Consider the following 24,028-nt stretch of genomic DNA (forward strand, 5'->3'; position numbering starts at 1 on the left):
TTGTGAAGGGCGCCTCTGGAATGCAGGTTGAAGTCTCAGAGAGTTCAGCATGTCCTTGAAGCAAGGGTCAGAATGAGAACCTGCTTCAACTGTCCTCAGTCACTTCTACTGCAGTCTGTGTCCAGCCACTGGTTACAAGGGAAGATTAAAACCCTTATGTGGAAGTGATTCTGTGTGAACCCCATCTAGTGCCTTCCTGAGAGGGAGGCAGGATATCTTTCAGTCACAGGGACTCTGTCTTGGGAGGGTTATGGAGGAGGCCATGAAGAATCCCCTGACTGAACTTTTACCGTCATTCCTCAGAGAGGAAGTGATGGAAATCCTGTTTCTTGTACAAACAGTGTCTGTGTTGGGGTCTTCTCAGTCCAGACCCCCACTCCATTTTAAGTAGCACCAGAGAGAAGCAGTGGCTCTCATGGATTACACATGGGAAGGTTAATGAAAAATATTCTTTACCTAAGATAAATAAGAAAGAAAAACAGTGAGAAATTGAAGGTTTATATTAGGTATCATCAGAGTGTGTGATTGTCCTGTTGTGTCCCAGTTGGAGCTGTACTTCTTGGTGCTGTTCCCCATTCTCCTTGTTTTGTTTCCTCTTGGGCCCTGATGGACTAAAATGCCAAGGGATTAACACTTCTTACTTCTTTTTCTCTTTCTGCTTCTTTCTAATTTGATCTGCTGCCTTTATATGCGATTCTCTAGCTGCCACCCCAACCCAGTCTTACTGCTTCATTAGACTTTCACTCCTTTTCATGGTTCAGAGAACACCTTTCTCTTGATGATCCACAGGTATGTCTGAAAAATACCACTTGGTTTTCTCACTTCATCTGTGCACTGAATGCTATTAAATTTATTCTCCTTTTTGAGTTCTGTATCCCCAACTTATTATACAGAGTTCTGTAACCCTGCTTATTGAATTGGCTTTCATTCTCTACAATGGACACACTGTAAAGGCTTTTTTCTTTTGAGTTCCCCCTCTTTCTCTATAGGAAATGGGCAGTGTAACATCACATCTGATCATCTACTGACGCTGTGCAGAATATATTGATAATATATCATGTTAAATCTCTTTTCAGCAAGATTCATACTATGTGCCAGAAACACTTAAAAAGGAATGCATCATATCTGGGGAAAATAAATTGTTTGAATAACTCTTGAGACTTCTTTCAGATCCCCTTACTGTGGTTTTAAGGAAACAGACTAATTAACATTTAACATACATTCAGTTGTCTCAGACACTTGTCCAAATATTTCACTTTGGTGTTTGACAACAAAACATTAAATTCAACTTGAAGTAAGATAATAATGAATTTTTGGAAATTACATAAAATGAAGTACTTTTATATCTTAAACTTCCTCTTTCTTCTGCATAAATTCTAGGAAACCAGATTGTATTTCAGTATGTGATCTGTTCTGACTTCACTTTTTTTTTTTGTATTGGCTTTGAAATGTATAAACTCCATTCTCTATATTTTATAAAGCTTCCTATAACAGTCTTGTCACTCCTAATTTTAATCCATTTATAATGGTTTAATGACAAAGGACATGTCTATTGAGACTGGTCTTCCAAGCAATTTCCATTGTCTCCTTAATCAGACAATTTCAAAGGTCTTGAGAGTGGCTATTGTTTTTTAAAATCTTTAAATATAATTCATTTCAGCTTTACTTCCTGACCTCTGATTTGATTGTCAAATTATAAAAGAAAAAGTTAAATTTTAAGGTCAATTTTGCAAATTTCAAAGGAGACAATGACTTCTACTTTCTTCATAAGCATTCTTTCAGAGTTATCAAGTTGAGTAGATTTTATAGACACTTATATCGCTTCTCAGTCTTGATTTATAAGGGAATATACAGACTAATAGAAAGCATGCCCAGCAAAATTCTGATGAGTAAATCACCATATTTAGTGTTGTTTCAGTTTCAAAGACTGATTATTTCTCTCACAGGTATTTGCATCCTGAAGGTCTCCCTTCTGATTACACCATCACGTTTCTCTTTCGGGTACTGCCGGACACGCCACAGGAGCCGTTTGCTCTGTGGGAGATTTTGAATGAAGCATATGAACCACTGGTTGGAGTTATTTTAGATAGTATGTGTTTTGTGTTTTATCAGCAATTTTAACTGTACAAATGATTAATTCTGTGTCTAGCTTTATTATTGCCAGTGTTTCAATCTGCTGCCAGAACAACCACCTGAATCTGGCCGGGAGTAATTTCTAATGCATGACTTTTAGATTCAATTTAACTGAGTTTAATTTGGAGTTAGAGTCAAATTTCGAGTTAACTGCTTTAAACTGGATTCCAAGGATCTATACTAGATGCAATTTGATGTGAGGTACGCATCTGCTTTTAAGATTTCCAGTGCTTTGAATCTGATTCTGATCAAATCTGTCTTGATATAAGCCAATGGTACTGGGAGCATATGTAGAGGAAATGCAGTCTGGTGAAAAGCAGAGTTAGGACCACAGACAGGAACTCTTGGTGGCTCTTCATTTCTTTACTTTTTAATTTTTTTTACTTTCACAATTGTGAAACAGAGATTATAATTCACAAGGTTTTACTGTTGAGAAGATGAAGCTACTGTGATACCTGTTCTTGATAGCTGCCAGTTTGTCACCTTGAAATAGGTGGAAATTGGGCATTTAGCCAGCTTGAGGAAGGGTTTTTCTCATCCAGCTCTCACAGAGAATGAGTGAGAGAGTAGAACCAGGTAGACATGGGTGAGGTAGACTCAGAACTGCTGGTTCATCCTTCCTGTCAAACCAGGAAAGAGCATTTCTCTGATGTAACTTGTTACTTGCAGATCAGGGTGTTGTTTATGAATGTGTTTTACTAACATTTGAGCTGTCATCTTTGGTCTGCTTTGTTAAATGCAAATTGACTCTTTCAAATATTGTATCAGGACTTTTCTTTAACACAGAGCCCTTAATTTTGATCTCACACAGATGGTGGAAAAACTCTGACTTTCTTTAACTATGACTACAAAGGAGATTTTCAGACTGTAACTTTTGAAGGTCCTGAAATAAGGAAGATATTTTATGGGAGTTTTCATAAGGTTAGTAATGATAATAGGGGAAAAAAAAGCACTCTATAAAAACTTGTGAGTTTTTTGTGTTTCAAAATCATGTTTCATGAGGTCAATTACTGCCAAAAACGTATTTTGCATCACCTACCTTACTGTCATACATCTCTTTGCAGAATTAGATTAACATTAAACAAATAATAGTTTTTTCCATGAAGCTGATGTGTTAAATTTTCATCTTATACTTTTGCCTGTGTTTTAGAGTTCATTTAAAAATACATATCTTGAAAAGTAATTTAGAAATAAATCAGCTTTTCATTTTAAGATTTGGATCGTCAGTGTCGTTCAGAATAAAATTTCCAGGAAAAAATAATTTTTTCATCAGTTGTAATTTTAAAATATTTTAAGAGCTATGCCATGTTGAACTTTCTTTTGTTATTTGAGAACTTGTAACGTTCTTTCTGAAAGCAGGTGAAGCAGCACTGGGATTATAGCACCTATTTGTTGTAGAGGGTAATTTTGTCATTGACTTTTTTCCTGATGTTTGGATCTTTCCTAAACAAAACAAACAAAACAAAAGCCCTGAGAGTTTGCTCATGACAGGACAGTTGTAGTTAGTCCTTCCTACTGGGAGTGTCTCTGCTGCATCAGTGAGGGACAACAGAGTGTGATCAAGGCAGAAGGAAAGAATTTGGTTGTTGTGCTCTGCTTTCTGTACTGCATTTGATGTGATTTGATTTTTTTTCAGTGTGCAAACTTCACTATGGCAGCTTTTGCTGTCAATGTATAATTTACAAACTAAATTTTACTGCTTAATTTTGGCTTCTGCATGTGGCTGGCTATAATGGCTGTATGATGAAATTCAATGCTCTATACAAGGAATGAGCACATAAATCAAAGATTCCATGGGATCTGAGTGGTAAATGAACATTGTGTGGGTCTTCTGTTGGGACAAATTATTTATTTATTGAATAAATTATGTAAGTTGCCAATTTCTTTGTAGATGTTCCAGAAGTAGAAAAATAAACTAAATTCATTCAACAGTTTACAATTGTAGAATAATTCGGGTTGGAAGGGACCTCTAGAGGTTGTCTAGGTTATTTGCTTTGGAGTGTTCCTTGAGTTTCATTAGCAAACATGGAGTTAGGAGATCATTTCAAAAATGTCCTCCTTTTCCCAAGGAAAGAACACATTTATCTCATGCACTCCTTTGTGTGTTAAAGCATCTTCTCTTTTGCTCAGCTGCACGTTGTTATCAGCAAGACCACGGCCAAGATTGTTATTGACTGCAAGGAAGTGGGTGAGAAGACCATTAATGCAGCAGGGAATATTAGTTCTGATGGCATAGAAGTGCTGGGGAGGATGGTGAGATCCAGGGGACCAAGGGACAATTCTGCACCGGTGAGTGGAACAGGAACAACTCTTTCCAACACTTAAAATACCCTAAAAATCAAATGTTTTGGAACTTTGCAGTTAGTTTTAACTTGAAGCCAAGTGAAGTCATTTTAAATAATAAAGACCCAGCATTTCAGAAATTCTGCAAAAGCCTGTAGTAGTTTTCAACTTGGGCAAAATCTGTTTTTTATTATTTCAATAAATAAAATAATAAGATCATTATTGTTGAAATTTTATTCTCAAAAATATATGTAAACACAGTTGATACATTCAGATATTACTTGTGCTCCAAAAATAATTACATAGAGTAATATAATGTATAACTCCTTTGCCTGTAATTACTTAAACTTTGGTTTTTAAATTTTTTGTAACTATTCCCCATGTCTGTTATCCCCTCTGTTTCTTTGTCTGCCCCTTAATTCACTGTCTGTTCACTAAAAAATTGAGCTGGTTTGGCACAGGCTGTCCCCAAAAGCCCCCATCTTAGTATACCCAGCTCTTTTATAATATAATATATTTTAAGTGTGAAAGGTCTCCCCTCTCCCCCAGTTTAAGTGCTCATTCATTCCTCTGAAATTATTCTCCTAGAAGCAGTAATTGATTATTCTTTCTGCTTGACAACCAATGTGTGTCTTTCAGTTTTGTTTTGTTTTGGGGTTTTTGACTTTTTTTGTGCATAGCAGTGTTTGCTAATTTTCCTTCAACTTTCTTGATCCTAGAATGAGTTTAGCAGAGAATGTGAACCTTGAACCAAGGATTGACTTGAATATGAATGAGGTTTCAAATATGTATTTACTTGTTAATATATGAAAATACTCTTGTTTAGTAAAAAATAAACCCTCAGAATATGTCTCTGTATGAAAAGAAAGAGCTTTTAGGGCCCAATTGATGGATAATAATTATATGAATCCTGGAAAGACAATTACACAGAGAAACCTTTGTAGTCATATTCCAATAGAAACAGAAAAAGGCAGACTTAGGAAATCTCAGAATTAGAGAAGCCTTTGTAAAGAAGTGGAAAAAATGTGTCTTTTGTTAGAACCTAGGAATCTATAAAAAAAAATCACACTGCCCACTCACTAAAAAATTTCATTTTGTTCAAATGAACTGTAAAGCTGATGTAAGATTAGAAATGTGTAGATGAAGATGAAAATTCTTTAGTAGGGTTAAACTGTCTTCTGGTATTACTATATATACCAAATTAGAAACAAATCAAGAAAGCACCCAAATACCATCCTCTGAAGTCTCCATTCTGCACAATTTATTAATATTGAGCAGCACTTCTTTAAATAGTCACATTTAAGACACAGATGAGTTGGTTTCCTACTCCAAAATTTGGAGAACATCAAAGGAATATAGTAGGAGGCAGGATAGAGGTTCTCAGAACAGCTACCAGATTAGTAGATCTCAGTTTTAGTGATACTTATTAGATAAAATAAAAGTAAGCAGGCAGTTTGGAACAAAATTGTGGATGTTTTGTTCTAATTGTATTCACATGGAGCAGTTTAACATTCTTGGAATGTTTTTAGAGTATTTTTTAAAATAAATCAATACAGAGCAGTCATTTGAGTTTTGCCAGACATTTCAATTTTGAGGAAATATAATTGTACCAGTTTTTTTTCCCATCAATATATACAGTGTGCAATGGTAAAATGAACAGGCAGAGATAGATAGATAGATAGATAGATAGATAGATAGATAGATAGATAGATAGATAGATAGATAGATAGATAGACAGATTGATCAAACAGGGGATTAGGCTCAAAGTGCCAAACCCTTTTAACTCTCCTGAATGAGTCATCTCAGGATTGTATTGTAACCAGAGCAATGAAACCTGACTGGGACCTGCAGCAAGTAGTGTTTTGTATTCCTTCAGTGGGATTTAATGTGAAGTCCAACTTTAAAACATTATCTACAATTCACAGACCTCCTCTTTGAACCTTGTTTGCTTGCATGTATATGTACTGTTAATAGTAGTGTCTAACATGGTCTGTTGAGAAGTTTGCAGAGCTGTAGCCTGGTTAGATGAGGATTTTTCCACATTACTGATTCTGCTTGTGGGGCTGGATATTTAGAAAGCAAAATCACTATAAATGCATAGACTTATGAATAAATGTTTAAGAGTAGCAAAGAAAGATTTGTTTTGGGTTTTAGCTTGAGTCAGAACAACCCACATAATGGTTTTTAAAAAGAATACTGAGTCATCCAACTTTTGGTTGGTGAATACAGCATTTCAGAAAATGTCTGTTTGCTCTTTAATTTACACCAACAGACTTTATTCCTATTGTCCAGATTGCCTAGTCCAGACAAAATGAATACATGTACATGCCTATCTATAAATTTTGTCCTACCATTGATCGGGATAACAGAATAGCTTGGGATGGACTGAGTTATGGGAAAAAATGGCAATACAACTTCAGAATCTAAGGTGCTCTCTATGGAACCAGCTCTAGTGTTGCTGCACCCCATTTCTGGGATGTGTGATTTGCTTAAGAGCAATATCATGCAAATGCTCAGGTATTCTGTGTCCCAGAGCATTGTGTGCCTGCACTTTTGTCTGCTGCTGCACTAGTGAGGCCTCCTGGAGTTAGGAGCTTAGGGATGTGCAGCAAAGAGGGACACTAAGTGGCTCCCCATGCAGCCAGCTTCTATTTGACACAGACATGGACACAGACTTGCTGGACCCAGGGTGGGTCTCCATGGAGCCAAACTCTGAGTCCAAATGTTGCCTTCATGCTGCACTTCAGCTGTCTGAGATGCTTTACATAATGCCAGCTCATTGTGACTGTAGTACAGCAAATCCACAAACCAGCTAATCTGCTGGCAGGTGAGGAGAATGTCTATTTATATGAAAGTATGCCTTTATTTAAAATATAATATTTGACTTTTATAAGGAAAAAAATGAGGCAAAACCAAAGGTGCACATATGTAGTTAATTTTAACAGCTTTAGAAGCAATGCAGTCATAAGAAAATTTTAAAATTCATTCCTCTGTTCTGATCTTAAAATAATGCCACTGAAAATAATGGGAATAAACCCAGCATTCTGTCTCTAGCAGTTCCTCAAATTTTTTAACATGTGGGGTTAATTTAATGGGATGTTCTGTTCCATACCATTCCCTATTCAGTATGCACATAAACAAGGCATGGAAAAAGAATAGAAATAGTAACAGAAGAAAGCTTCATCTCTGTAGACCCCTTTGTTCAGCGAGGGCTGTAAAGGAGATAATTGGTTTTACCATTGAATCCTATTTAGTCTATTGTTTCTGAGTATCAAGCAGCCACTATTTTTAGCATATGTGTGTGTTCTTGCAGATTAAATTCTTGTCCAAACCATGTTCCCAGACCTGTGATGGGAATTTTTTTTTTTTGCACAATATTATCACATGGTGAGCAAGCTTCTCCCCATTCTTAAGCTATCATTGCCTGGGGATAACACGGATAAGAGAGGGCATATTCTAAAGTAAAATTAAACTGGAAAAAAGGAGAAATATTATTTGTGGCTCAACTCCAGTGTAAGTAATAGTCTACAGAAGACCTTGTCCCAGATAAAATCTGAAGAGCAGACCAGAGGGTTAAGAGGAGTTATTCAGAGAAGCTAAACTCTCTTTTGCCTGACTCTTGATGTCTTTTTTGCTATAAAAAGATACTGGAAGACGCCATTGGGCAAAATAAGGAATTTAAGCAAGGAGTGGGAGAAAATTCAACAAATGCATGCAGCATTTAACCTTGAACAGCTTTGCTCAATTCATGTAATGTCTAATAGTTCAGATGAGTTGGTTGGGCACACATTTGGAAGAAGCAGTGGATTTACCATTTAAATGTGGTATTTGTGGCTTGCTGCTCAAATTCAAAAGCCTTTGTCTAATCTGAGTGCTTGAATCAAGTTGGCTTTGCTTGCTGATGGCTCCATTTTGCACTGATCTTATATCTAACAGTCATACTGTCCATCACCTTTGTTTTGAAACAGCTGCAGTTACAGATGTTTGACATTATTTGTGCTACCTCATGGGCCAATCGAGACAAATGCTGTGAACTTCCTGGCTTGGTAAGAAACCTCTTTCAATAAGTGTAGAATTTACCTTTTATTTTCTACTTTGTTGAGACAAATGTTTTATTGGGAATGGATGCTTAAAAGTTTTCATAAAAGCCCATCTCTGCCTGGTTTACTTGTCCTGTGGAAAGTCAATTAGATGTATTTTTCTAAATCAAGTGGGTGCTTTTGAGTACTGTCTTAGGCTGTACTAAGTACTATGTCTTAGACTGATAAAATACCTAGCATTTGAAGTTCTGCATATCATCCTTCTCCTATGTTAACCTTTTCATAGAGAGATGAGGAAAATTGCCCTGCCCTTCCTCATGCTTGTTCCTGTTCAGAAGCCAACAAGGGTCCCCTTGGACCTCCTGGACCACCGGTAAGGTTTTATTCAGCTTTGTAGTGAACTGTACCAAATAGTCCACTGGCCACTTTTATTTCAATACTGTGAATATACTGCCATTGCATGACTAATAAGGTTAAAATTATGCTTTCAAGTGCTGGTAAAGAGATACAATTATATTCAGTTTATAATGAAGATGCTATGAATTATGTAAAGAAGGATTATGCTGAAGCAGTTGTGGTGTTCTTTAGACCTGGAACCCTTTTATCTGTCTGTAGCATTAGATACCTCATAGGTAGTGCCATTTATTTTCAAATTTTTAATCACCTCTCTCTGTCTACTCTAGCAGACGTGTATTAAATATAGCTTGGAGTTTAGATTTCTGAAATTCTCAGTTTACAGAATTCTTATCAATTAAAGATATGGACCATGACAATGCCACTTGTGTAGTATGTGATGAAAGAAGACTTTTCTGTCTTAAAAGTCCTACCTAAGTAAAATATTTATTGGAAAGTAGAACTGGAAATACAGGTTCTTCTGAGAGTTCTTAAAGGCAGAGAGATATCCAAGAGCTGTGAAGGGAAGAAATAATGAAATAATCTGCCTTTGTGGAAAGTTGAATTTAATTTTGTTTAACTTTACAGTGAATGATGAAAGGTACACTGTTACAACTTTTACATATGCTTAGTGGTGTCATTTTGATGGCAATCATTAAGAGTTTGCTGTGTAGGTGTTAAGTAAGTGTGTCTAAGTTCCTTGTGTGGAACTAGATAGTCTTTTGTAGAAGACGGTTATTTAACTTTCCCTCTGTGTCAGTGTAGTATCTCAGATAGAATAAATCCCCTTTCTCTTTATTGACTTGTGGAAACTCAGACAATGAATTAACCCAAACATCAGAGATTCAGGCACACTAAATTTTGAGAACTCAATCTTGCATCCCAAGGCTGATTTTTATCAATTTAGAAAGGCTCTGTAATGGTCCATTATTGATTTGATTTAACAACAATCCTGACTGGGAGATTTGTTGAATGGTCATGTTTTTTTTCTGTTACAACTAGATAAATATGATTGGTATCTTAGGGCTGCTTGCTGAGTAAGTTTGAGACGAGGCTCTCTTGTGAAAAGCTTGAGCTGAATATTTCTTGGCTCATACTGTGTCCTGCATGCTCCAAGGACATGTTTTTAAATGAAAGAGCCAGGGAAGAAAGTAAAGGAAAATGTTTTTGGTGTTAAAGTACACAAATTACATGAGATACATGTTTAACAACAAAATTGGCTTGCACATAAGGCCTTCAGATAGTAGGTCCTAGCAGACATTAATCCTCATGACAACTTAGAGGGTACTCTTTCTGCAAGAACAGTTCTTCAAGCTCTGATAAAAAAGCTGGAAAGAAATTCAAGAGGAAATTCACTTAAGAGCTGCATCTTGAACAAGGAGAAATTATTCTGTTCTCCTATCAGAATATAGGTTATTAAACAAGTATGGCTGAAAGTTGCAATTCCCACATTTTAGCATCCAGTTTCTGTTCTGTAAAAAATGGGATAAATTACATAAAAATGTTGCTTAAATTGAGTAGTTTGCCCACATTTCACAGTAAAATGAAAAATGTTTGAAAATTATTTGACTGGAAGAATGTCTATTACTACAGTTCAAAAGATATATGGATCCGGAATTGCTAAGGCTTAACCCAGTAGTAAAATAATGTACTTCTATATATTACATTTAGGATTAACCATGTTTTGAATAGCATAGTGCCAGGCAAGAGGAAGCTTAAAATCAAGCAGAAAAATCATAGCCAAGGCAGGGAAATATGTGATTCTGGAACTCAGCCTGTTTTGAGTGATGCTTTTTTGCCAGACAGTTTGATGGTAGAGCTCTGCAAAAAGAAAAAAGAAAAAAGAAAAAAAATTTCAGGGCCTATGAAAAAAGCAGAGCAAAAAGAATACAGTCAGTGTTCATCTCTGCGCCAACCAAAAGTCAGAAAGTCATATGTGCTATGTCTGGTCAGGAGAGCTCCAAGTCATTAAAATGTCATGTGACTTTTCTCCAAGCCAAGGATTCTTCTGTGTAAGAGATCAGGATCCTACCATGTAGCCAGTTTTAGACATTAGGCTAAAAACACTCCAAATAAAATGCTTCCATTTGTTTGGGACAGTAACTCTAGAAAGAATTTTTAACTTTTTAGAAAATGTATCACTTCAGGTAAGACAAAGTGTTGTTTAGAGTTAAGATTATCTGGCAATTTTCATCATGGGATGTTGTTTTCATGGCTTCATTTTTGGCAGAATTTGATCCTGCTGTCTGAAGTTCCTCACACAAAGTGAAAATGAGGTAGCATGTAAAGCTAATGCCTGCATTTGAAAGGAATGCTGCAGAACTGAAGAAGGTGAAGGAGACAAAATTGTTGAAAGATTGGACAAGTTTAATTGCCAAAAAAAAAGCTTTTAGTGCTTCATAGGTTTTGACTGGTAAAAAGAAATGAGGAGGTCTTCTATTTGTGGGGTTCCCAGATGGAGGAAGGAATGATGCATCAGGCTCCATGCTCTAAGAAGGCTAATTTAATATTTTAAGATTCTATATTATATTAAGGAATTCTATACTAAACTATACTAAAGTATAGAGAAAGGATACTTACAGAAGTAAGTCTGCTAAAAGATACTAATAATAAACTTGTGACTCTTCCAGAGCCTTGACACAGCTTGGCTGTGATTGGCCATTAAGTCAAAACAATTCACATGAAACCAATAAAACAATCTCCAACTACATTCCAAAGCAGCAAAACACAGGAGAGGCAAATGAGGCTTCTCAGCTTCCCAGGAGAAGAATCCTGGGCAAGGGGATTTTTCCAGAAAATACAACGGTGACAAGGAGGTGTCTTGATAACAGTAGATTAAGACCCATTTCTGGAAGAAAGCATTGGCGACTAAGTTATTCAAAATAAGGGAAGGCATAATAAGAATTTTTGGCCAGAAAAAAAGCACAAAAAACCCCCAAAAAACTGAAATTGATCGCACAGGCTTAGTAGTGCTGGGGAATAACCACCAAAATAAGTTTGTGAAAAAAATGAGGGGGCCTCTTCTGATGTTTTCATCTTAAATAAATGCTCTTCTGGAAATTGTGCTTTTACCAAGCAAGGTTACTGGGTTGGACATGAACAAGTGTACCAACACTTGTCCAACATGGACAAGTGTGCCAACTTCAGCATGAATCCAAAAGCACATCATTTAATGGCTCAGCATCAGGCTATTTTTAAGCATATATTCTTAGTAAAAATGCAATCCATTTATGAGAACAAAATGGGAGAAAACTGTGACTGTGTTTATGTTAAAAACTTGCAGTTATTGTGTTGAGGAGTTTTTTGATCTCAGAGTTAGAAGTAAGGCAGAGGAAGGAGAAAGGACAGCAGATTGGAATGCAGAAATATGAATATCTGGAATTTTGCAACTGGCAATTGGAACTTGGTTCCATGGAGAACATGGGATGAGATTTTGGGGTCAGAGCTGGTCGTGGTGGAATGAGTTGTGACCATAGAGATGTGGGATGGAAGAAAGAAGCCTGAGGGAGCTGGGGGAGGTAGTGGAAAATTGTTCTGTGATCACACATGTGAAGACCATGTCATGACACCTTCATTGAAGGGCAACAGTACTCTGGGATTTCCAGACATTTCTGCTATTTCTCCTATTTAAATTCTCATAGATACTGCATATAAGCACATTTTCTATTCTTGTCATTTTAATTTAACTGTTGTTATTTTTGTAAGTACTTATTGAAGCCCCTAAAGTGTTCTATTCAGCTACGGTGTCTAGTTGTACAAGGTCCTTCTGAGTACAATGATGGGCAGAATACCTGTAAAGGTCATATTCCACGAGATTAGACAATATACTCAGATGGGGGAAGAGGGAAACTGAGGTGAAAAAAAAGTTATTTATGCTGTCCTAGAACAGAAAGCACATGTAGATGCTGTCGCAAAACACATTCATGGCAGCCATCCACAGATATATGGTACTCCAGTGTCTCAGGTGATATTGATAAAGAAGGCAAAAGTTGGTTAATAAATGATAAGCAGATGTAGGTATTGCTTAAGAAAGCAAAAAAGAGAAAAATATCCATAAGAGCATTTTACCAAGAATAGCTCCAAATTAAACCATGGTGTAGATCTAGTAGGCTCTGGAGTTGTCCTTGCTGAAAACTATCCCTAAGTCATTAGAATGACAGAATTATAGAACTGTTTATGTTGGAAAAGACCTTCAAAGTGATTGAGTCCAGCTGTTAACCCAGTACTGCTAACTCTGTCACTCAACCACGTCCTCAGGTGCCACATCTACATGTTTTGTAAACAGCTCTGGGGATGGTGACTCCACCATGTCCCTAGACAGCCAGTTCTAAAGGTTGACAACCCTTTCTGTGAAGAAATTTTTCATAATATCCAATGGAAACTTCCCACAGTTCAACTTGAGGCCACTTCCTCTGATCCTGTTGCTGTTACCGGTCAGTAGAGCCTGACCCCCACCTGGCTGCAGCCTCCTTGCAGGGAGTTGTAGAATGATGAGGTCCCCTCTGAGCCTCCTTTTCTCCAGGCTAAACACTCCCAGTTCCTTCAGCTGCTCCTCACCTGAGCTGTGCTCCAGACCCTTCCCCACCTCTGTTGCCCTTCCCTGGACACACTCCAGCCCCTCAATGTCCTTCTTGTAGTGAGGGGCCCAGAACTCGACACAGGATTTGAGTTGTGGCCTCATCAATGCTGAGTACAGGGGAATGGTCACTGTCCTGGTCCTGCTGGCCACGCTGTATCTGATACAGGCCAGAATGCTCTTTCTGGGAACTCGACCTTTAACAATGTGATTGTGGTGAGAACAGACAGATGTGCAGGAGGTTCCAGCAACTGGAAGGGAACCCATGACCACATTTCAATCCATATCATAGCTTTCAGTGTTATTTTGATTCTTACATAGTGTGCATTCTTGGCTCTGAGAAGTCACATCTGTGTTTAAATCTGTTCCTGTGCATGGCCACACTTCACTATGTTCCTAGTTTAATTACTCCAGTGGAAGGATATCGACAGGATATTTACTGATTCTTGAACGCTGATTCAGGAACAGGAAGAATCTGTTTGGGCTTCTCTGGATTTCATTTCTGTTCGAGAGTCTTGGTTTTCAGTGAGTCCCATGCTTGTGCTTTACAGGGTGGTCCAGGTGTCAGAGGTGCCAAAGGTCATCGTGGTGATCCAGGTCCAAAGGTACTTTTTATAGTACTCTACATTTGACAGATGCATGGGTTCTTGGTTTATCTCTGCTGCAGGGAAGCCTTGAAATGAATTCCAGATTGTCTCTGGCTTTTTTGAGGAAAAAGCATAGTGAAATGTCACTGGCATTTACAGTGGCTCTTTCCAAAAAAATTACTTGTCCTATTTGTTCCTTGATAAAAGATATAAAATTCAGAATGCTGCTTTCACAGAATAGATAATCCTTTTTTTTTTTTTAGTGTTTATAAAGAAACCAGACAGTTTTAAATTAAACCCTAACTGCTCAAATATCTTAACTCATATTTCAGATGTCTTTGAATCTATTGGCATTTAATTCTTTAAACAGAAGCTGCCTTTGTCCATATGATAAGAGTTTAACTTATGTCCTGTGCTACTTTAGGGACCAGATGGACCTCGAGGTGAAATTGGTGTTCCTGGACCGCAGGGACCTCCCGGACCACAGGGACCCAGTGGGCTTTCTATTCAAGGACTTCCAGTGAGACTTAAAAAATCAATAGGCATTTTTCTATGATCGTTTAAACAGCAAATAGCTTAGACTAGACTGAAATAGCTTTTGGTGTTGTGATCAGAATCTGAATTTCAGTATTTGAGGTGAAATCACAGATGTGGGTTTGACCTCCAGTGAATGTGGGTTCAATGCCAGAATTTCTGGTTTTTTATTTTGAACAGAATTTTTAGTCATCTGAAAGCATTTGATTGCAGGTTGAATATGACCTGGGTATTAGCATCCAAGCCTGGAGTCAAGTGAAAATAAATTGCAGTGGGGGTTGTGACATGGCAGTAGACCAAAATGTTAATATTTCCTCTTTTTCTGGCTGTACTGCTCATTGCAGATCAGTTCTGACTTGAAAGGTGTACCCAAGCAGGAACACCATATTCTCTGCCAAAATTAAGCAATAATATTCATTACAAAATAAAATCTATCATCAGAGGAAGTGATTAGGCCTGGATTTGCAAGGCTGTTGTGAAATAAGTCCCAGAATTTCATCATAAATAAACATAGTTAGAATAATGAACCAGTAGCACTTATCTTGTTTCATACACCTCTCCAGCAGATGGGTACAGACAAGCCTAGAAAAGTAGTAATACATATATTACTTTCTGCTAGGTTTTTTTCCAAAATTTACTACATTATAATAAAATTTCATCCTTTTCCAGTCTATATGATACTAATGAAAAATATAATGGTTTACCAAAGCTGTATATTCTTGATTGTGTTGTCATAGAGAATAATAAGAATACTTTAATTATAAGAGCAGTTATTTCAGAGAGAAATTGATTTTTTATAAAAATTAGCGTTTATTTATTATTTAGAAAAGTATATTTTTCTCATGCATGTGTACCATAGAAACATGCCTAGTTTCCACAGTAAACCCATTTTTTCACCATTATTGGAGATACTGCTGAGGCCTGAAATGAAACCAATTCCTTTAAAGGGAAAAAGAAAATTGCTACCTTTTTTTGGTAACAAAATGGCTATAGTTTTATGAAGTTACTTATGAAACCTTTTAAAATTAGGGGTTTTTTTTAATGTTTATAACTTCTACATTTGCATTTTTGCAAATAAGAATCTGTATGTTTGCTTTCAGAAAGAAACATAGTTTGTTTTCTTACTGGTTTCCTTTGTTGTTTTTTGTTTTGTTTTGTTTTAAGAAGCTGAAGGGAACTATTAAAAACAGAAAAGTAACCATGTATTTTGCTTACTATGTGTGATTGTTTATTTGCAGGGGCCACCAGGTGAAAAGGGAGAGAAGGGAGATCTTGGTTTTCCTGGCCTGCAGGTATTCCCTATTGTATACCCTGTCACTTACTAAGTTTGAATGTTGAATTGACATCATTGTGAGTTTAGGGCACATTTTACAAACTGCTAAGAAATGTATTGTTGGGGTGAATTTGAACAGGGGTTTAGAAAGAGGAGGAATCCAGGGCATGTTGGTGTGCAGCAGCTGATTCACTTGGGCCTGAAGAGCTGGTTACTTTCTTGTTTAATGCTGAAATTGTGTCTCTGTAGACTCAACATCTCAGCATTTTAATGATGTGTGTTTACCCATCTCTCATTTCACAGAAATACCTTCTTTACTGAATCTCTTCTATGGTGCCACCCATTATTGAGCTTCCTAGTTCCATTTATCCAAAACATGTCATACAGTTTCACTCAAAATTTAGTTGGATTCTGTTAATTTGACCTCATAATTTTATCTCCTTTTATAATGCTTAGGGTGTCCCAGGAGCCTCAGGTTCACCAGGAAGAGATGGAGCTCAAGGTCAAAGGGTAAGCTAAAATGAGTATGTTTTACATGTGTTTTATTCCCATTCCATAATGGAAATGTTTCCCAGCATGGCTGATTTATTATAATTAATGCCACCTCTGTCCTTTCTGGAGATCATCTCTCTGTGCCAACAGGCACAGTAGGTGGACATCCTTCTGTCTGCTGCTGAGGCTTGAGATGTGTAATGGGACTCCTGCACAATGTCTGTGCTTTGTGCATTTGGTAGAAGCAGATGCCACTTGTGTTCAGCATTGCCAATTAATCTTATATATTTAAAATTAAATGGTTGTTAAATAGTGTATGATTAGTATGCAATCCAAGACAATGATCTAAATTTGCTTTCTAGCTAAGTAATGAAGCAGAGACAGCTACAAGGAAATTTAACATTGAATGTAGAATGATACCTGCAGAAACAGTTGACATGAAGAAAAGGTGAAAAATATATAATACCAAAATTTAGTCAACCTTATTCTGCTCCTGGTGAAACAACTGCAGATACTTACAGTCTGTCTAGGAGCCAGTAAAAGAAAAGAAAATTCATTTTCATTTGTGCAGTTAAGCCTATAACTCCTCTTCTTTGTCTCCCTGGGGAGACTTCTGTTTCATTATTAGTCAGACTCTGGAAAGTTATTGTTAGCATAGTACTAGATTTCTGTCTACAGCAGAAGTTCATTATGAAATATAACTTTTTTGTTTCATTTGAGCAAGATTTACATATTCATGATCCTTTTTTTAGAAATGTTCATGTAACTTAAACTTCAGAGAAATCTGGGAATTCTTTGATTTTCTGACCTTGTTATAAAAAAACCCAAACCCTGTAGCAAAATATGTATTTGAACTCAGTATTATGAATTTATACATTGGCATAAACATATGTCTAGAAGTAATTCCACTGACGTTACTGTAGAATTTGGGAAATAGATAAATGGGGGTTTTTTTTCTCTAAAAATCAAGAAAAGAAATCTTTATCTTTTTATTAAGATAAAGATTTATGCAATATTATCATCAGATAAATAATCTAATTGGAGGAATAGCCTTCTAATTTTCAATTAAATTGTATTGAAATATGTAAGTCAATGCATTTTTCCCCCCCACTTTATAATACTGTGAAGCATTATGGTTTTATGTGTTTTTATGTCTTTTGGCTGCATTGGAATATTTCCCTCTAAATTGCCCAACTTTCATGCCACCTGTTCATCTCCAGGTTAATAGAGACCTGGACTCTGATGAACATTTGGGTTTTTGCCATGTTCTGTCTGGTCTTGGTCCTGGACAAGTTGAGATGGTGCTAAACACTGTCCAAGAGAGCTCTGTGTGCCTCCTCCCCCTGCATTCCTGATCATGAGGGACGTTGAGGTGCCTGCAGTTCAAGGAGAAAAGAACTCTGTGTTTTGACGTTGTTCAGTAGCTGACTTCATATTTAGCAGAGGATGCCCTCAGCCATGCCTTGATGCAGCCACCCGTTCAGAAGTGGTCTAGTCCCCCCACATGTGGGAGTCACCAGGTTGTTGCCAAGATGGTATTCCAGAGGAAAGCCAAGGAAGATTATTGCAGGAAAGGCTATTGATACAGCCTGGAAAAGTCATATGGTGTTTATTCTGTAGAATAGCCCACTGTTGTCTATATAAAGGTAGGGCAGTTACACAAATTGCCTGTTTTTATAGATACAGTAATAGTGCTTTGTTTGTGTGTTCTCTTCCTTCTCTGCTATTAATCACGGGAGCTGGATAAATGGCCCAGAGCTCATAAAACTAGTTCTGTTAGCCTGGTATTGTCTCTGTGAGACCCTTATGCAATGTTGTCCAGCTGTAATTATTTCTCTGGCAACAAATAATTATGCTATACTGATTTTATGGTGGTGTAACTCATTTGATCCCTGTGAAGTTATGACAACATGAAATTGCTTTTAATGGGCAAAGATCCAAACCAATTATTTCACCGCAGTCTCTTTGAAGACCCAGCACTTAAAAAAGAGATAATTCTGAAGGGCATAACTGCAGCAGCAAAAGGGAACTGGAAAATTCCTGAGAAGTAAATTGCCTTTTTTGTGTAATGTTCCTTTTGTTGGGTTTCCTCCTGTTAGCCAAGATGCCAAACTGTTTTGCAAGTATTATATTACTAGAACTGAGATCTTCTGTGTTTTTCTCAGCTTAGTTATCCCTTCCTCTTTAGTATTTATTGTCTTTAAGTATTTTAATTAGAGTGGTAGTAGTGCTGTAGAGTACTTAGGCAGGTTATTAAATCACACTGATTTTAATGGGTGTTAAGCATAGGGCTGATATTTATTGGGAGATCTCTGAGAACTTTGAACTGGGTGTAATGTGATATTAGACTCATGAAGTGCTGGAATGGAGATTCTTTCTCCTTCAGTTCCTGATAAATGGAATCACTTCACTTTTACAGTTTGTTTTCTCTTCTTTTTGTTTTGATTTCTAGTGTTCATGCTTTCTGATTTTCTTTTTGAAATCAATTGAGGAAAGAGTTTCCTTTCTAATGTTGTAATTCCTTTCTTCTGTTGTAATTCAACACTTAACCTAAAATTTCTTTTTTGTTTTTCTGAACTTGGTTTTTAGTCCCTGACTAATTTGCTTTTTCTTGGATTTTAGAAAGAAATAGAATGTCTTCCCTGTCAGTTATGTGAATTCATAAAAAGGTCATTTTCATAACGACATACTCTCCCTATGAAGAAGAATGGGATGTAATGAAAATACTTTGGGAAGGTTGAATGAGAGTAGAAAAGTTTTTTTCTGATAATAAAGCAAATATTAAGAATATGCATGACAATATTTTATACCTGTCTGGTAACCTGTTTAGGTCTTCATCTCAGACTCCACATGAGGAACAGTCCCCTCCTCTCTCATCAGCTTCCAGAGTGTCAGAAAAGATTTTATAAATGTAAAATGACTTATTTTTTTTGTGTGGCTGTAGCTGTGGTTGTTTGGTGTCCTTTCTTGCTGCCCCATATTTGCAGCTAGCAATATAGGGGAGTTTTAGTAAAGAGAACAGATCATGTTTCTCCGCCAACAGTCCCAAGCATTTCATGTTGAAAGACAGATCTTGAATTGGCAGTCATGTGTCCCAGGCTGCTGGGGTTTTTAAAAGGCTCTACATGAAAGTCCTTCAAGCCTGGCTCAGTAGCTTCAGTTAAGTTTTTGCTGGTATCTAGCCCTACTTGAAAAGTCACCTCTCCACAAATTGCCCCAAACAAATTCTAGGCTACAGAAAGCTCAAGAGTTTATAATGAAGTCAGCAGCAGTACTGATTTCAGCACCCTTGAGATTTTACCAGTGATGCCATTTGTATTTTGGCAAACAAAATCCCTTCTAAAATTTCTGTCTCTTTCTCTAGAACTGTTTTTTTTTCATGCCATTAGCAAAATATGTCTTAATTTAACTTTCCAAAGTGATTTAAACCTTGACTTTAAGACCTACATGCTAGGTCAGCCATCAAAATCTGTCCTATGCTGTTCTTGGACATGCAGTTCCATGGGAGAGAATCAGTGGCTTTGTGCAGAGTCATTTCTGTTCTGGATGTGACAGAACTATGTAATTCCTCCAGTGTGCTATGTAATTCCTCCAGTCATCCCCCTTGGATTAGAGGTGGTTAGGCAAAGAGGAGAATTCAATAAATGGGAGATTAATAGCATCTACAAGGCTTCAGTACTCAGAATACAGCTTTGTGAATTCTCACTGTGCTCTATTTTCTTCTACATTACATACACCAAAAATTATGGGAGAAAGAGCCAGAAGAAATAAATTCCCACTCTTGCTGCCAATTTCCTGGTACTTACTAATCTCTGCTCTCAGCTCAAAAGTTCAGAATGAGTGTCAGATCCATTCTGGCCATCAGGTGGTCTGAGTAACATCATCTTCAAACGCTGCTGGCAGCACAAACAAATACCCTTAGTCTTTTACCAGCATGAGAGAATAGGTATTGCCATACTCTTTCTTGAACTGGGCTTCTATTTGATTTATATATAGCAATTTTCACATCTAGAAAATGAAGTAGGAGATGATCTTTTGTGGGCAGTACAGACAAATGCCAAGAAAAAGAAACCCTAGGAGAATAGACAGGAGGTGATTACTGAGCAGCCAGGAGTAAGAGCACTGCTCAGAAGAAAGAAATTGTGAAATATATTCCAAGAAAATGTACTGCTGATCATACTGTTAATTCTACTCTTTGACTGGGGTGGGAGAAGAGAAAGACATATGGTTTTCTTTTTCTTTAGAAGCTTGTGTGACTCCACACTAGATCCTAGAAATCAGTGGAAAGCACATATTTCCCTCCTCCTAGTTAAATTAAGCCCTTAAAAGGGTCAAATGAGTTTTCATCATGCTTTGGAACGGAGCAAAAATAAATAGAGGTTTTACATATTTGCTTTAAAAAGTGAAACATGAAGGCATCAGCTTCATCTGGCTACACTGTGGAATATGAAGGGGTTTCCTTATCAAGTCTAAGGATACCTAGATAACATAATGGGAGTTGACTATGCAGCTTATTTTATGATCAAAACACCCGGCCACTAGAGCTTTTAGAAAACCTTTCCAGGTATATGGCAGATAATATTACTCCCCAGCCATTTTTTATGCCATATGATTGCAGATTTGAATAATAGTTTCCAAATTGTGCAAAGCATAAAACTAGTAGTAAATGTTATATTCATTACTAAAACCATGTCAGAAACAAAGATTTGGGAAAAAAATACAAACAAAAAAGTTGTACATTTTTCTTCTGAAACTCCATGAGATACTGAGGCCTGGAATGTTCTTTACTGTGTGTGTCACCATAAACATTTCCAAACATTTCAGCAATAAACCAAACACTTCCCAGCATAAACCACCTTTCAAACTGGTCTTGAGCCAGAGGTAAAACCATATATCTCCTGTTCAGGCTGTGTAGTAATTAAAGAATTGTCTAATCACCAGGCTGGTCAGAAACCCAAGCTTTGCAGCGTGTGGATACAAAATGCACATATTGGTTAATTTGTATTAACTAAATTATCTTATGTAAAGAATACTTTATTAATAGTGTATTTTCCTCTACATCTGGTCAGTCTTTTTTTCTGTGATGTACTTGCTTTCCAGTTTCCAAGTTATCTTTAGTTTTTGGCTGTGGTTTCTGGAAGCTCTGAGGCACGTTCCTGATGGAAACCACATGAGCATTCCCGCTGCTTCCCGAAGCAGGACTCAGGGATGGCTGGAGCCCATGAGCAGCACTGCTGGGCACAGAGATCCTCTCTCTGTTGCCATCTTTCAGCACCTCATCAGTGGCACTGGGAATGCTTGCAGCCAGTGAGAACAGATGTAGAAACATGACCTTGTGGTAGAGAGGTTTGACAGCAAATGCTTTAGTTTATTTCCCTACAGAAGTGTTCTAAGTGAAATTCACTCAGAGGTGAAAATTGCCAGTATGAAGAATTTGGTATTGTTTTTCTTCAAAAAATTGCGTGGCTAGCTGGTTTGGCTTTTTTTTTAATCTTGGTAACACTATAGCTTCTTTTTCAGAAACAAAAGCTCCCCAGGGCAAAGAAGGGAATTTTTTTGTAAGACACTACTACCAACAGGTATTAATTTAGAAAAAAAACAAACAACCCAACAACAAAGCAAAACAAAACCAAAGAACAAAAGTACAAAATTTCTTCTAGATTAAACAGAACAGATTCATGAAGTACATATAAAAAGCTGGTGACATTGCATTTATTTATGTTTTATAGGGCTTTCCTGGCAAGGATGGACCCACAGGCCCACAAGGACCACCTGGCCCAATGGTGAGTATTGCCCATGGAATTTCTTACTGCAAAAGTCAGCAGGATTTGGGGGATTACAGATCACACTGTTATCTATGCTACAGTGGATAGAGCGAGGCCAAGGGAAGTCAGAATTCTCATGATGCACAGAGTTGGCAGAGAGCTGCTTGTCCAGTGTAACTTCTTTCCACTCCTACTTAGCTCAAGAAGAAAATGCCTCCCATGGGGAGGGGAGAGAGTTGTTCTGTCAATAGATTGATAGCTTGTTCTTAGTCAAGCAATGCACTATAAAGAGGGAATTACTGCTTTTAACATTTGAAACAAGACTTTCTTTTTGTCAAAAATTCCATAGGACTGTTAGCTGAAGTGAACCATCAAATTTTACTTGGTTTAGAGGCTGGAGGTGAGCACAGGTGCTCTCACAGAATAACCAAGGAAGAGAGCAGAGGCTACATCCAGCCTCTAATGCAGGATATATGTTGCCTTCAGAATCAGTCTCAGCCTTCTCAGTTGGGGCAGTTATGCAAAGTTAATGCCTTCTTAATAGATTTAAATATTAGATGAAGCTGATGGTTGTACTGAGTATTCTCCAAGCCATCTTGTTATTTTTTACAAAGAACATTCTGAGTCATCCCCCCTGAACACAGTATTGACATCACAGGATTTAGTCCAGTGGTTCAGCAATTTCTGCCTGTTCCAGAAAGCAACCCAAGTTATTTTTCTCAAGTGCTTTTCTCAGAGCTGTGCTTATGGTGCTCCTTTTCCTGCAAATTGTGTTTCTTAGTTTTCTCTCTGGGAATCTCCAGTCTTTGACTGACAGAACTGTCTGTGCACTACTTCTCATCAGGACTCGTGGATGTTGGTTGTCATCACCACTATTTTCCTCTTCTTTTTCCACACAGGGCATACCTGGTGCTCCAGGTGTTCCAGGTGTTACTGGAAGTCAGGGGCCACAAGGTGATGTTGGAGCTCCTGTAAGTAAAACTAATTAATATTTCACTGTCTGCTGTTGTGCATTGGTTGGTTTCTGAGCCTGTCTTCACTGTTTGACAGAACTCCTCAATATTTATTGCCTATGATCTGTTTGCAGTTAGTGGCTAAGTTAAACATCATATTGACCTTTCTTTGTTCATTCTTTGTAATTAAATATATTTGTTGATCTTACATACCATGTTTGGAATATAGGGATTAAAGTCAAAATACAATATTAAAACACAGAAGTTAAAAACACAACTATGTGAATTTGAAGTCTGTGTAATTACATTCTTCTTTTTTTTCCCTTTGCCCTTCCAGCAACTCTCTGGAAATTCAAGTCTTTGTTAACCTGAATATTTCCAAAATATTATTCTGATTTCCAAACTGTGAAAATATTATATGAATAAAAACATGGCTTTTGAGGTTACTCTGTGTTTAAATCAGAACAAATGACTAATGACTGGGGCTTTTATATAATTTATGTAATTTTTGGAAAATTATATGCTCTATATCTAAAATTAGTATTAGGAACCTCCAATATTAAGTTTATCTCTCAGATGTTATTTTTTATGAATTATTTTAAAAACCCCAGAAAAAATGACTGGAAGAAAGGAATGCAGCTATGAAATCAATGTGTATTTTATGTAAAAAAGAATAATTATAGTGGACTTTTTTGTCTCTGTAAGAGTTCAGACAATATTATGTATTAATGTTTAATTATAAAGCCTGCTCAGCTTTTTCCCAAGAATTACAGTAAACATCCTATTTAATTTTTAAAGACATCAGAAAAGGACAGTGTGTATTTTTGACTCTATTTGTAGAATAGAATTTTTTTTCCAAAATCCAGTTTGGTTTGGAGATTTAGGCCAATGCATGCATTTTCATTTGGCTAAGTGGAAATGAAATTAAATTGATTGATAATATATAAGCAAAGATAATAATCTAAATGCCCAGTTCTGCATAGTTTTTAAGTGTAATCA

The 24,028-nt window shown here is 37.0% G+C and overlaps 1 protein-coding gene across 6 annotated transcripts in view; it reads left to right on the forward strand.

The window, feature by feature from the left end:
- COL14A1 (collagen type XIV alpha 1 chain) overlaps positions 1–24,028 on the forward strand; it is a 114,985-nt gene that overhangs the window by 78,491 nt on the left and 12,466 nt on the right. For all 6 annotated transcript variants that reach the window (XR_004060529.1, XM_030943849.1, XM_030943852.1 and 3 more), the window contains 11 exons: positions 1,947–2,089; positions 2,945–3,054; positions 4,264–4,422; positions 8,385–8,462; positions 8,743–8,829; positions 13,977–14,030; positions 14,437–14,532; positions 15,785–15,838; positions 16,276–16,329; positions 22,041–22,094; positions 22,976–23,047. Coding sequence is in view for 5 of the 6 variants with exons in the window: in XM_030943849.1 (XP_030799709.1) it covers positions 1,947–2,089; positions 2,945–3,054; positions 4,264–4,422; positions 8,385–8,462; positions 8,743–8,829; positions 13,977–14,030; positions 14,437–14,532; positions 15,785–15,838; positions 16,276–16,329; positions 22,041–22,094; positions 22,976–23,047 (961 nt within the window). In the remaining variant the exon portion in view is untranslated. The remainder of the gene's footprint in view (positions 1–1,946; positions 2,090–2,944; positions 3,055–4,263; positions 4,423–8,384; positions 8,463–8,742; positions 8,830–13,976; positions 14,031–14,436; positions 14,533–15,784; positions 15,839–16,275; positions 16,330–22,040; positions 22,095–22,975; positions 23,048–24,028) is intronic.

Source organism: Camarhynchus parvulus, chromosome 2 (genome assembly GCF_901933205.1).
Source record: "Camarhynchus parvulus chromosome 2, STF_HiC, whole genome shotgun sequence".
NCBI classification, from domain to species: Eukaryota; Metazoa; Chordata; class Aves; order Passeriformes; family Thraupidae; genus Camarhynchus; species Camarhynchus parvulus.